The sequence below is a fragment of the Arachis hypogaea genome, chromosome 6, assembly GCF_003086295.3.
Source record: "Arachis hypogaea cultivar Tifrunner chromosome 6, arahy.Tifrunner.gnm2.J5K5, whole genome shotgun sequence".
In the NCBI taxonomy this organism is placed as follows: domain Eukaryota; kingdom Viridiplantae; phylum Streptophyta; class Magnoliopsida; order Fabales; family Fabaceae; genus Arachis; species Arachis hypogaea.
The window spans coordinates 7,045,739-7,060,121 of NC_092041.1; the positions used below are offsets into that span (position 1 = coordinate 7,045,739).

At 34.3% G+C, this 14,383-nt stretch overlaps 2 protein-coding genes across 3 annotated transcripts; both read left to right on the top strand.

Moving 5' to 3' along the window:
• Nucleotides 1-1,506: 1,506 nt before the first annotated feature.
• LOC112695702 (glycogen synthase kinase-3 homolog MsK-3) lies at nucleotides 1,507-5,250 on the top strand. Of its 2 annotated transcripts, XM_025748155.3 has the most exons (13): nucleotides 1,507-1,959; nucleotides 2,264-2,497; nucleotides 2,598-2,690; nucleotides 2,795-2,854; nucleotides 2,945-3,217; nucleotides 3,343-3,417; nucleotides 3,517-3,573; nucleotides 3,661-3,801; nucleotides 3,889-3,939; nucleotides 4,190-4,285; nucleotides 4,368-4,451; nucleotides 4,662-4,764; nucleotides 4,853-5,250. In XM_025748155.3, exons 2-13 carry the CDS (start codon nucleotides 2,384-2,386, stop codon nucleotides 4,933-4,935), a joined length of 1,230 nt encoding a protein of 409 aa, XP_025603940.1. In that variant the 5' UTR covers nucleotides 1,507-1,959; nucleotides 2,264-2,383; the 3' UTR covers nucleotides 4,936-5,250. The 2 variants fall into 2 exon arrangements, with proteins under 2 accessions (XP_025603940.1, XP_072052721.1); XM_072196620.1 differs by lacking the exon at nucleotides 2,795-2,854 and having other exon boundaries at nucleotides 1,696-1,959; nucleotides 2,598-2,717; nucleotides 2,914-3,217.
• Nucleotides 5,251-6,581: 1,331 nt separating this feature from the next.
• On the top strand, nucleotides 6,582-10,117 carry LOC112695701 (polygalacturonase At1g48100). Its single transcript, XM_025748151.3, has 6 exons — nucleotides 6,582-8,218; nucleotides 8,367-8,534; nucleotides 8,648-8,692; nucleotides 8,946-9,153; nucleotides 9,241-9,322; nucleotides 9,397-10,117. The coding sequence occupies exons 1-6, from the start codon at nucleotides 7,892-7,894 to the stop codon at nucleotides 9,914-9,916; spliced, it is 1,350 nt and encodes a 449-aa protein (XP_025603936.1). The 5' UTR covers nucleotides 6,582-7,891; the 3' UTR covers nucleotides 9,917-10,117.
• The last annotated feature ends 4,266 nt before the right edge of the window (nucleotides 10,118-14,383 follow it).

Sequence of the window (14,383 nt, forward strand, 5' to 3'; positions counted from 1 at the left end):
AATTTTAATTTAGTTAATAAATGAACTCATCATTGAGTTTATTTCAAGTTTTGTATATTTTATCCAAATTTTATTCTTCAAAAATGTTAAGACATTCTACCTAAACTATAAGTCATAACTAATAACTATGCAGCTTGTTCAGTGTATCCAGTCACTCAATAGCTAGTGTATATTCCATGATTTACTGTTATCAATATAGATTTTATAAAAAATATATATTTCTATACTTGAAACGTATAAAATAATATAAATAATTAAGTCAAATTACTTTACTAGTATAATAAAACGTAATTGAAAATTGATATAAGTTTTTTTTTAAATAACCAGTATATTAAAACTAAATTAGATATTTATAATGGTTTGATCATAATAAAAATGAGTCAGTTATAAAATGCAATAATGTGAAAGTAGGTTAGTATTTTTTTCTGTGGTATGGAGATGTGTAATCGGTTGATCTGATTACTTTTCAATGAAGTTTTTAAAAATATTTTTATATTAAATTAGAGAGTATATTTTTTTTATAGTGATTTTTTTTTAGTTTACAAATTAAATGATCTAATTTTTATTTTTAAAATAAGATATTTTGATTTTTACATTCTAAATTTACATCTAAAATTAACATATTTACTGTCTATAATCTCAAAAAATACTCTTTTTATTCCAATATAATAAATAATTTGCAACAAAAACTTAAAGAAATAAAGAATAAATACACTAATAATAAGAATAATAATTAAGTTGTTAGAGCTCAACTCTTTTTTTTTTCTGTAAATAAAAATAGTGATATATTTTAAGATTGTAATTTTTAATATTTTTTAAAATTATAAAAAATATATAAATTAAAAGATCTGATTTTTATACTTCAATTTTTTAATTTTTTAATATAATCAAATAATTTAATTTTTATATTTTTCACAAATCAAATGATTCAATTTTTATATTTTTTTATAAATCAAACTATCTAATTTTTATTTGGCTAAAAAATTTTGATATGGAAATAAGATGAGTGATATACTTTAATATGGTAATTGTTGGTGTTTTTTAAAATTGTGGGAGTACACAAATCGGACCCTCCGATTTGTGTTTAAAAGTTGAAAAAAATTCAGAGCACACAAATCGGACCCTCCGATTTGTGTTAAAAAAAATTAAAAAAACTCAGAGTACACAACTCGGACCATGCGAGTTCTTTGATCATGAAATTTTGCTTCACAAATCGCATAGTCCGATTTGCAGGTGATGGAAATTGAAATCTAAAACGTAGAATTCGGACCCTCCGTTTTTCTTGTTCTGGGTAATTCACAACTCGCAGGGTCCGAGTTCTGCTTCCTCTAATCCCACAACGAGGTAAAGCACCCCTCCAACCCATACGCGAGTCTAACACGTTCTTTGCTTCCATATTTAAATTAATTAGTGTTTTTATTTCTCTAATTAAATAATTTTATATTTAAAAATAACATTTCAAAAGTCTACATTATCAAAAACAAAAAGGGTGAGGCTCTGGAGTGTGAACACAGTTACTCCATGAAAGAAAGTGAGAAATATTGGGAGAATAAAAAAAGATAAAGGTTTGATAAGGGTTGAATGGTCAAAAAGGTTAAAGAAAGAGAGTAAAGAAGGAAGAGAGTGAGTGAAATGATTGATTGATTGGAAAAGCAGAAGGGAAAGAAAAGAAAGGAAAGAGAAACATAGTTGTTTGAGAGCTTTGTAAATAGTAGTTTTATTTGTTGACTCTCTCTCTCTCACACACACACACTCTCTCTCTCCACCAAACAAATACAACCATCCATCCATCCATCCTCCATTATTAATTTTCCCATTTGTCCTTATCCTCTTCTCTCTTGTTCTCTCATTCTCTGCATCACTTCTTCCTTTCACTTCCATTTGTCTCTTCCTCCACAGGCCTCCCACTTCCCCTTCTTTCTCCCTTAGATCCATCTTCCACTACACACCATCACGCAGGTCAGTTGCTTTCTCTTCACACTTTCTCAATTCCTGGATCTTGTTTTTTTCTCATCATACTCTCTGTTAGTTTGCATAATTAATCATTAATTATTGTTGTTGCTCTTTGTTGCACTGCTATTTAATTCTGCTTTGGTGCTAGTTTACCTGTGCTAACTTACACGATTTGTTTATGCTTTTTCGGTACTCTGAGTTCAGAAACTAAGGAAATCTATGCTTTTCTTTTTTATATGTATAATTTAGGGTTTGGTTTTAGTTGTAGACATTTGATTTGATCCTTTTTTTGTTGTTTTGTGTTTGACAGGTTTTAGGGCTCAAATCTTTTTACCTGTTGTTCTTTGAAGTTGTTGAACTAGCAAAAAGTATAATTAAGCAATTTTAAAAAAATATATATCTATTTTGATCACCGTTTTCTGAGTTGTTGATGGCATCAGCGGGTGTAGCACCTGCTTCTGGAGTAAAAGATATGAACGGAAGTTCAGTTGCTGTTGAAAGATTACCTGATGAGATGAATGACATGAAGATCAGGGATGACAGGGTAAAGAAAATAGATATATAAACTTTCATCTTTACCTTTACCAGCAAATTAGAACAAGTATTGGTTGAATATGCAATTAATTTGTGTCAAAATTTTGCAGGAAATGGAAACTGCTGTGGTAGATGGAAATGGCACTGAAACGGGACACATAATTGTCACTACCATTGGTGGTAAAAATGGTCAGCCCAAGCAGGTCTGTGCCTGATTTCATTTCATTTCTGTGTTAATTTCAATTTCCACAGATATATGCTCATTGGATTTTGGACTAAAATTTCATGGTTGCTTTTGTGATTGTAGACAATAAGCTATATGGCTGAGCGTGTTGTTGGACATGGGTCTTTTGGTGTGGTTTTCCAGGTTCGTTCGGTTACCATATTTTGATTGGGGGAATAGGTTATTTTGAAGCTTTGTTATAGGGTGATGCTTATTTTCTGTGTTTTGTTTCAGGCGAAGTGCTTGGAGACTGGTGAAACTGTGGCTATAAAGAAGGTTCTTCAGGACAAGAGATACAAGAACCGGGAATTGCAAACAATGCGCCTTCTTGACCACCCTAATGTCGTCTCTTTGAAGCATTGCTTCTTCTCAACGACTGAGAAAGATGAGCTCTATCTTAACTTGGTACTGGAGTATGTTCCCGAGACTGTCAATAGGGTGATTAGACACTACAACAAAATGAATCAAAGGATGCCACTGATATATGTCAAACTATATTCTTATCAGGTTTTATTTTGTTGATATTATTTATATGTATTATTTTTTGCCCCTTCCTGTGATTGTGATCTTAAACCCACCCTATTTGTCACTTTGTTGGTGTGCATTAATCTCTACTCTTTCTTATGTTGTAGATATTTAGAGCACTTGCTTATCTTCACAACAGCATTGGAGTATGTCACAGGGACATAAAACCTCAAAATTTACTGGTATATTCTTATAGAAACTTGTTTATTTGATTTCTCATCATATAATCTGTCTTATACATGCTGGATTAATTTATTCGTGTGTTGTTTGTCTCATAATAGGTCAATCCTCACACCCACCAGCTGAAGATATGTGACTTTGGAAGTGCTAAAATTTTGGTTAGTTTATTCTCTAACCCGCAGTTCCTAATGTTTGTTTTGAATGATAATGTTCTATTATAACTAGATTGTGCATACCTCTTGCAGGTAAAAGGTGAACCAAACATATCTTACATCTGTTCTAGGTACTACAGAGCTCCTGAGCTCATATTTGGGGCAACTGAATACACCACTGCCATTGACATCTGGTCAGGTGGTTGTGTACTTGGCGAACTATTACTTGGCCAGGTAGCTTCATTTAAGTATGCTTAATTCTTTCGAGTTTAGAATTCAGATATGTGTAGAGACTAAGAATGAATTTCTACCCCCTTTCAGCCTCTCTTTCCGGGTGAGAGTGGAGTAGACCAACTTGTGGAAATTATCAAGGTAAGATATTTTACAAATAATAGTGATTTAAACAGGAAATCTGGGCATTCTGATTAGTGCTGTTTTTGTCTTTGCTTGGTGATCCTTAATCTGTACAATCATTCACTGAATACAGTAGCTAAGGCTTACTTTGTAACTAGCTTGTATATATTAATAAACGTGACTTTTCATATTTATTTTTATTTTGGTCTTGCGTGATGCCATTTTTCTTCATTATTTCTGAACATCCATGGCATTCATTTGTTTTCAGGTTTTAGGTACGCCAACAAGGGAAGAAATCAAGTGTATGAATCCTAATTACACAGAATTTAAATTCCCTCAAATCAAAGCTCATCCATGGCACAAGGTATTTTAATCAAATTTTCCTCTCGGCTTATCCAAAATGTTGGGATAGTAATATTTATTCATATATGTTCCTTGTTCAACAGATCTTTCACAAGCGGATGCCGCCTGAAGCTGTGGATCTTGTTGCAAGACTACTGCAGTACTCTCCAAATCTTCGAAGCACAGCTGTGAGTATCTAGTTTTATTGAAATATGCCAACAGCTTATATCAAATCCGTGGAAAGCCAATTATCATGGATGTGTTCATATTGTACTTAGTTTCGAATAATTTTGTTGGTACATTTTTAACATGCAAAACTTCTGATGATGCTGTTGGCCATTCCCTGATTTATAATCAAACATGATCTTAAATTATTCTTTTTTCTTTATACAATATAGTTGGAGGCTCTTGTCCATCCATTCTTTGATGAACTGCGCGATCCGAATACCCGCCTACCAAATGGACGCTTTCTTCCTCCATTGTTCAACTTTAAACCAAGTGGTAAAGAGCTAATTTCTATTTATATATTATGTTATGATTCTCTGTCATGAACCTCTTGTATAATGACTATACCGGTTATTTGATGCAGAGCTGAAGGGAGTGCCTGTGGAGATGCTGGTGAAGCTGATTCCTCCTCATGCAAGAAAGCAGTGTGCCTCCTTTAGTTCATAGTGCAGTTTTATGTGTAGTTAATGGTATATCGCCCTCTTCCTTCCTGAAGTGTATCTAAGTCTGTTTCAGGTGGTTATTATATGTTTTCTTTCTGTTAATTTTTAGCCCCCTCCTCCTCAACCCTCCCGACCAGAAACCCCTCCACATTCCAAATTTGTTATTTTTGTCCCTGCCTGTAGAAAGCTGTTGTAGAAGAGATTCAGCTTGATTCCTTTGTAGGATTTGATGGGTTCCTTTACCAAAAAGTTTTAACAGATTGTATTAGTAACTAATACCATTATTTAATGAAGTGATATATACTTGATCACTACTAAACTGGTCCAGCAAGGGGGATTCTTCTCATATCTTAAAGGTGATTTTTCCATTATCATTATGGGGAATTTTTTGTGGCGTGTAGGATTCCCTTACTTGCAAGAAACTGTTACTGTCAAATTCCCTTTCAATGCTGTTGCCAAGTCCTGAATGCTCAACATTAGTAGTTGCTGGGAGGAATGGGAATAGGAGTACCTATTCAGAAGACTGGCTTGCATGGTAAGGGGTAAAAAGTAAAACAGCAATTTTGGTTTACCTGTCCTGGGTCAGTAAAAAGCATGTTTGGTTTCATTAAATTGCTGCTGCTAGTTGGTTGCAAGTATTATTTTTGACCGTTGAATGGAATAAAAGCTCAAGGGTCGATGAGAACACGATGTAAAGGGCTAAGGCCTAATAGGATGTCTAAATTGTAGCGGTTGGAGGGTGTAGTACTTTCGGCAAGGGGCCATAAGAAAAAGAAAAAGTACTTAAAAGGATACTAGACTGTTGAAGAAATTAGTGAGCTTTACGACCTTTCCACCGAGGTGAAAAGCCCTCTTAATTAGGAAGGGTATCGTATTTGCTTCATGGATTTCATGGTATCGATGGTAAGGGTTTTCGGCGAGTAATATTTGTAAAAGAAAAAGAATAATTGGAAAGAAATGATACCGTGAATAAAAGAACACTATGTTGTTGAAATCTTACGTTTCTGTTTATCACGTATCAACCCAGTACCAGGTCAGGGCTTTGAATTGTGGCTTTAAAAGATAAGATCCACTAAAAGGTCACATGTCTTAAAACTAAATTCTAATAAAATCTTAAAGTAGTTACACGCAGCACGCAGTGTGTTTCGTACATTATATCGCACCGACAAGTTCTAACACTGGAGACTAACGAGATCAATAATGCATTTAGGATTTGGTTGTTATATATCCGGATAGGACAAAATAGTCACGCTACCTCATCCACTTATCTTTTCTGACTAATCTGGCTCAAATAAAAAGGAGCAGTTGATTCAGTCTTATCATTCGAACTTGAGGCTTTTCATCAAGGAGTTGGTTTTTTGTAATGGAGTTTATACATTAGTTACACTTGTTTTTGAAATTTAGATTCACTGAATGTGGTAGTATCTCAGAACAATGGAGAATTGGCCATTCGGTAGCCGAAATGTGTGGAATAATTGCGATCAAATTAATTTACAAAATGAACCCACCAAGTCAAAAAGGGCTATGCTATAAAGTAGTAACTAGTAACAGTAATAGACAAGGATGCTAAAGCGTCATCATTGGCTTTCAGCATCATTATGAATCTAGAGGCCATGACCATAAATAGTGGCGCCAATTTAGGTGCCCAAAGAAAGCTATAGCAATTTACTTGACAACTCTCAATAAGTGCAAAACAAACATTAGTGAAAGAGAAGATATGCATTGTATATTTTTTGTTTTTTGTTTTTTTTTTTTTAAATTGTGATCTTTTCCATTATAAAATGAGCAATTTTTACTACGAAGAGTGTTAGAGCCAGCAATTTTTGTGTTTTGTAACCATCAATTGGCCATTAATAATGTTTTTAATGGTGTGAGATTACATCCAGATCACTCATTTTTCTTTTGATGGTTAAGTGCTAGTTACAAAAAAAAATTTACTGGTCTCTGGACTTTAAGTGAAAGAGACATGTTAGGTAAATAAATTATTTTTGTAAATAAATTCAACGAAGTCTTTTTTTTTCCTTCTTCTTTTTAGGTGTCTCCTCTCTCTTTAACTGGTTTTTATTGTACTAAAAAAATATTGAATCAACTTGGTTGTACTGACTTAGTGATGTGACATTATCGTTATTAAAAGATAGAAGGCACTGAAGCATTATTCATTTTTCAACTTCACAATACCAAATCAATTAGTTGTAGGGAAAAAGGAAAAGTGAGTCGATTTCATATTTGACTTTTCTGAAACCTTTTGTTTGAGCTGTGTACCAATCAATCACTTCTGTAACGTGTTAAAAAAGGGTTTTTGGCCATCATCATAGGAAGCAACATGCCACATTACAAAGATTAGCGCAATATATGCACATTAGCTAGCTCTCTGGAGTTGTGCTTCTTGTGTCTGATGCATAGAATTCTTGACAAGAGCTCAACATAAATCATAGGTAATGTAATGTATTCTTAAACTAGTTGTATCTTTTACTATATAGTTGTGGTCGTGTATATCAAAATCTAGGACCATAAAAAAAGAAACAAAAGAGTGGCAGTTATGGGAAGAACATGGGAGGCATAACGACTAACCCACTAAGCTGATTTCTCGTTATTCCGATTAGGCTCTCTTTGCAGATAAAGTTATGTGCAGAATGCACATTCTCAATTCTCTTTTTGCCTTATGAGGCTGTTTGTCGTTTCCTCACTCCCACAGCCATTAAAATAATTCATGCCTTGAGATGAAACACCTTTTAGCAGACCTTCCACTATCAATTTTTATTATATATAGTAACAATGTCTCTCTGAATCTGCATGCACTTCAAGGCCCAAACTTGGTTGAAAACTTGTTGCAAACTTTTTGTGTTAGTTTTAGTATTAGTGCTCAGAAGCTAGAGACACTAGTGCTGCCTAATTAGAGTCTCTTCAGTAGTTGGCTGTGAAAATTTCTAGCTCATGTTCTTGTCAATTCCTGGTTGAAAATGTTGAGAATGAAGTATTGTCACATTTCAGCACTAGTGTTGTGCATGTTTCTCCTTTCCTTAATTCTTTCAATCCAAGCTAGACATCATTCCCATAAAAGACAGAGACATTCACATTCTCATAAATCATCTAGAACTTTTGATGTAACAAAATTTGGAGCCATTGGAGATGGAATAACAGATGATACAGAGTCATTCAAGATGGCATGGGACACTGCCTGTGAAAGTGAATCAGAATTTAATGTTATTATTGTTCCCAAAGGTTTCTCCTTCCTCATTCGGCCCACTATTTTCACTGGTCCTTGCCATGGTTACTTAGTATTGAAGGTAATGCATGCTTACTTTACACCTCTTAATGCTTTAGTTTGAGGTAAATCTAGGAATTCATTTGATTGGTCACTGTAATAGAGTTTGAAAATTGAATTAGAAATTGTATTTGGAATGATTGAAAATGAGATTGATGTACATGGATTAGGTGGATGGAACTATAATGCCACCAGATGGACCTGATTCTTGGCCAAAGAACAATACTAAGCGTCTATGGCTGGTGTTTTATAGAATCAATGGAATGTCACTTGAAGGAGGTGGTTTAATAGATGGAAGAGGAGATAAATGGTGGGAACTTCCTTGTAAGCCTCACAGGGTACTGATGATTTATTCATTTATTTTTCTTTTTCTTTTTATGTTGGAAAATGTGATCAATTTTGCTGCTTCAAATTAAATATCCACTTGACCCCTTAGATAAAAATTCCACAGGGACCAAATGGAACAACTGCTCCTGGACCTTGTGATAGCCCAATGGTAATTCTCTCTCACTACACTCATCTTGGATTTTGTGTATCTGCATTATTATTAGGCCAATTCTCTAGTGCCTTGGAATTTCATACCAAAATTGCTGAAATTTGTCTGATATATCAGTTTGGGGGATAAACTGTTAATGTTGAGTTTTACATCTTACAATTTGCACAGCTTACACGTTTCTTATGGCAATTTTGACAGCTTACATTTCGGCACTGTAGACAACACCTTATAATATTCTTCATGGTTTATGCAGGCCATAAATTTTTTTATGGGTTCCAACTTGACTGTGCAAGAACTTAGGGTCAGGGACAGCCCCCAGATTCATTTAAGATTTGATGCATGCAGAAGTGTCCACATTGAATCTATCCACATAAAAGCTCCAAGACTAAGCCCCAACACTGATGGAATTCACATAGAAAACAGCACTGATGTCAAAATATATAATACTGTGATTTCTAATGGTTGGTAACAACTAAGAAGAGATCAAATCCCGTCTTTTCCTCATCTAAGGGATATACTAATAACATTACATGTTAACATTATTACAGGTGATGATTGTGTGTCCATTGGAACCGGTTGCTATGATGTTGATATAAAGAACATTACTTGTGGTCCTGGTCATGGAATCAGGTAACTAATAAGAGTTTTAACTTTATGCATATATTCTCTAACTAATACTATTGTTATATTGTTATATTGTTCAGCATTGGTAGCTTGGGAAAGTACAACTCTAGAGCATGTGTTTCAAACATTAAGGTGAGAGACTCAGTTATTCAGATGACAGATAATGGAGTTAGGATCAAGACATGGCAAGGTGGATCAGGATATGTATCAGGAATAACATTCAGCAACATTCATATGTATAATGTTAGAAACCCCATGATAATAGACCAATTCTATTGCCTCAAAGAGGGTGAAGTGTGCAGAAACAAAACCTCTGCAGTGGTTGTATCAGACATTCTATACAGAAACATAAAGGGAACATATGATATAAGGAGCCCTCCTATGAGATTTGCATGCAGTGACAGTGTTCCATGCACCAACTTAACCCTCTCAGATATTGAGCTTCTTCCTGATCAAGGAGATATGGTTGTTGATCCTTTCTGTTGGAATGCTTATGGTGATCTCAGGACACAAACCATTCCACCAGTTTTTTGCTTGCTTGATGGATTTCCTCAGTCCATCTTGCACAATGACATAGCTCATTGCACGCGGTATTCATGAGAAGTTTGATTATTGTCTCTGTTAACAAGATATGCCTTTTTAGATCAAAACAATTCATTCATGATTTGCTTTTTTCTTTAGATGAGCATGTATATATAATTAGTAGCTAGGGAAGTAATTTTGGAATATTGCATGATCTTGAATGTTATGTTGTAATTGTTGGAAATTATGCCAGGGAATGACAAGTGATTTCATACTTCATCATCTTTTGGCACAACAATAGGTAAAATGTTTGGATCCATAAATGATTATACATACTTCATCATCATCATCATATAATAATGTGAAAATGCGATGAGATACATGCTTTCTTTCTAGAGAGGTGAATGTACTTCATGTTTAAGTGAGAGTGATTTATAAATTATAATTATTAGTATCTTGGCAAAAATTGGTATGTAATTTTATATAAATTTCACACTTCCTTTAATACTAAATTATATTTATCAATGTCCATAAGCAATGTTCCCATTTTGCATTTACCCTTAGGTCCATTCTTGAAATTTGCTTTCTGTAAAGAAAGAAAAACCGAATCATGAATATATAATTGTTTATGGTTATAGATGTATGATACCACACTCAGATGTTTTAGCAGTCCAAGTCTAATAGTCAATGAAAGTTGCTGTTTCTTTTCAAGAGAGTAGAATATTCCAATGCTGCTTTCCCTTGGCATTTGTGTATTGAAGCCAAAATTTCAGTGATTTAAAGATAGAATCACCCTATAAAGCCCCTTCAATTATTATTGTCAAAGTGGAGGGACAAGTTAAACTTTTTTTTTCAGTAGCCATGCACGCGCAGTGGCCACTCACAGTTTTGTTTTCTATATATAACAACAAAGAAGGTATAAACTTTTGTTCACCAAGAAAGAGAAGAAAAAGGTCATAGTTTTGGTGCAACCTGCTGAATAATCCAATTGCCACCCACCAAACACACCCTTTTTTCCTTGCTAAAATCTTAATATAGCTTAGTAACTTAATTCTTAGGAGGACTTAGAAGCCAGCACTGAATGCAAGAGATAGATGAAATATTATAGGATTCAATTGGGATTTAAAAAAAAAAAAAAAGAATAACAGAGTATTCTGCATCGATCATAGTATATATTTCTGCATTTTCTGAAATGCTTGGTTAAACTAATAACATTTCAGCTTTTAGGCCCATATTGCCTTTTTTTTTTCTTTTTTCTAGTCCAGTAATTATTTTTTCAGCACCACTATAATACTACATTATTGTTCCAGATAAAAGTTCACTCTCAAATCAACCTGAATTGGTCAAGTGGTTAGCTTATTCGTTCATTTAAATAAGTGTTGGGGTTTGAGTTCTATCTTATACATGTAGTAATCCATTGACTAACGATAAACCTTTAAAAAAAAACTCAAGTTGGGAGATATTGTGAACAACAAAAAAAAAGATTCATTTTCAAGATTTATGGATCTTTATACTAAAAAATAGTGTTATCAAAGAATCCGCATCGAGATTTTTTTATTTTTATTTTTTATTATTGTTTTATTTCAACTTTTATATATGTGCTTGATTAATTAGGAATAGGCATAACATAATGCTCACAATTCAATTCAGATTCGCTACAAATTAATTTTTGACTTGTCGAATTAAAAGATACTGTGAATAAAATTTTTTTTATTTTTTAAATTTACCGATCTTTATACTAAGAAAAAGTGTTATCACAGAATCAATATCAAAATTTTTTATTTTTTATTATTGTTTCATTTCAACTTTTTTATATGTGCTTGATTAATTACGAGCAAGCATAACATAATGCTCACAACTCACTCAGACGAAGATATGCATCTATAATACATTATCGCTGATATTGTATCCTATATCTCTTTCATTAAGAGTTTTATAAATATGAATTTGTACATCATTATTTACTATAGGTAGAAGAATGTGAATGCTGCATGAATCGAATGTGGGAGTGGAAAAATGACAAAAGTTATTTAAAACATGAAAAATAAATGGAGAAAAGAATATAATCAAATATTAATAGGCCACCCTAAGGAAACCTTTATCGGTGTGACATGCAGTGCACAGCACATTTCTGGATTATTATCTTGTAATGGTGTAAAGAAATACACAAACTTTCTTCATTCATTATGATGCTCCAACAGACTGTTTTTTAGTAGCAGTAGAAAAGTGCAAAGTTAAAGGAGGATGAATTAATGAAGAGTAAATATTTTTTTCGATTTTGTTTTTTTTTTTGAAAATTGACTAGTCGCACCCTAATCTTTAAAATTTGACAAATCAACCTCTCAGTATTTGTTCTGTTAGACACATCGATCCTTCCGTGGCTCTCTTGCTTGAAACTCGACGAAAAATGCTGACCTGTAACGGTGAGCAGTTGACCTGGCAATTAGCTGAATTTGTTAGGACAATTTAGCCCCTGCCCACTCATCAAAACATCGTCGTTTGAAGGAAATAAAGGAGAGACGTGCGTTTTAGTGACCTTCTCCTCCTTCTCCCCCTCTTCGAACCCTAACTCAAGTAGCAACCATGAGTGACGTAGAGCTATCCTTAGCCGCTCAGACCCGTCGTGGTTGGAGGAAGGGTAGGATGGGTTCAAGTAATGCTAGTGGAAGGAAGAAGGTGAAGTTTCAACACCCTAAATGCAAGTGTGGAAATTATGCAATCATGCAAGGATTTGCAACTGCCAAGAACCCAGACAAGATCTTCTTCGGTTGTTGTCACTATCGTGTAAGTGTTCCTCCAGGCTTGATTATTGTAGTCAATTTGTCCAGTGGAATCAACAACGTGGCTGTGACACCCCTAGACCCAGTGGTACCTTTTTTTGCTGTTCCATATTTAGTTTTTTTGTTAGGTAGAAAACTGATATGGACTGAAGTCTCACTTGAAACATACTTCTTTTTTTACTGTCCCTATCAGACTAAGGTAAAAAAACAGAAGAAAAAACTTCCCAAAGTGAGGACCACCCCCACACAACTCGAAGAACCAAGAGTGGAGATCCCACTTTCATAGTCTGCACCACTACAACTAGAGGTATTTTTTATTTGTTAAACAACTATTGCATTGTACTGTAACAAATTTTTAGCCCTCTGTTCCAATTATGAATATGGTTTTTGGTGTTTTTCATTAGGGAATTAATGCCAATGCTGGATCTTCAATGCTAAGTAACCCAAATCCTATCAACCATGGAGCACAATCCGAAACAGGACAAACAATGGATGTGAGTAGCAACAGAACCCCACAAGGTCCGAAACAATAGAACAATATTGCTGAGACTGATTTAGGAATTGCACCAACCTTCAAATTTGTCCCTACACCTGGACTGAAAAAACCATCTATATCTAAGAGGAAATATTGCTTAAGGCCACCAGCGATGAAATGACCAACTCATACACATGGTTACAGCAACATAGAATCCTTCAAATTTGTCCCCACACCTGGACTGAAAAAACCATCTATATCTAAGAGGAAATATTGCTTAAGGCCACCAGCGATGAAATGACCAACTCATACACATGGTTACAGCAACATAGAATTGGTGTCTTTTTTCATTTTTATTATAGATTCACAATGTATTAAAGGTCGAGACCTGTTATTTAATGACTTAAAGTATGTAACAGACTACTAGTGACCTTTTGTTTAGGGAGTAAACATTTAGTTCAACAAAACAATTTTTTGTTTCCAGCTGATACATCAGCAGACTAAGCTATGCCTATGTGTATAGCATTATGAATGAAATTTCTTTGCTTTTGGATATAAATCACACTGTCCAGGATTTCGTAGATCCGTAACTATTACTCAAAATTAGATTATCATTAATACAACAAAATCACAATCCATCCATATAGAACATAGTTATTACATACCCAAAAGCAAACTTTTCATATATTAACATTAACCACACATTCCATACTGCAACAACATATAATCTATGTCCTAGACTACAACGCATTTCACTGCTGCTAATACAATCAATATGGCTACCATGACATAAACCCTAAACCCAATACTCCATTCTTTGAATTTCTTTCAATTGCCAAATCCACTTTGTGCTCCAATTGCTCACATTCTTCCATTTACATCAATATCTTCCTCATGTGCAAAATGACAAAAAATTAGCTCATCTTGTCACATGAAGTAGTTGCAGTGAGGTCGTTCTGTCTGCAATTGCAGTTATCATGAAGATCATTTATTCAAGTACAAAGGCAAATTGACTACAATAATCAAGCCTGGAGGAACACTTACACGATAGTGACAACAACTGAGGAAGATCCTGTCTGAGTTCTTGGCAGTTGCAGATCTTTGCATGATTGCATAACTTTCACACTTGCATTTAGAGTGTTGAAACTTCACCTTCTTCCCTCCACTAGCATTACTCGAACCCATCCTACCCTTCTTCCAACTACGACGGGTCTAAGCGGCTGAGGATAGCTCTGCGTCACTCGTGGTTGCTACTTGAGTTAGGGTTCGAAGAAGGGGAGAAGGGGGAGA

Bases quoted from the DNA above. Each gene is read 5' to 3' on its own strand.
- LOC112695702 (XM_025748155.3), top strand. From the start codon at position 2,384: ATGGCATCAGCGGGTGTAGCACCTGCTTCTGGAGTAAAAGATATGAAC. The intron at 3,218-3,342 runs GTTTTATTTTGT...CTTATGTTGTAG, and splicing joins TCAAACTATATTCTTATCAG to ATATTTAGAGCACTTGCTTA. The intron at 3,940-4,189 runs GTAAGATATTTT...ATTTGTTTTCAG, and splicing joins AACTTGTGGAAATTATCAAG to GTTTTAGGTACGCCAACAAG.
- LOC112695701 (XM_025748151.3), top strand. From the start codon at position 7,892: ATGTTGAGAATGAAGTATTGTCACATTTCAGCACTAGTGTTGTGCATG. The intron at 8,219-8,366 runs GTAATGCATGCT...TACATGGATTAG, and splicing joins ATGGTTACTTAGTATTGAAG to GTGGATGGAACTATAATGCC. The intron at 9,154-9,240 runs GTTGGTAACAAC...ACATTATTACAG, and splicing joins TAATACTGTGATTTCTAATG to GTGATGATTGTGTGTCCATT.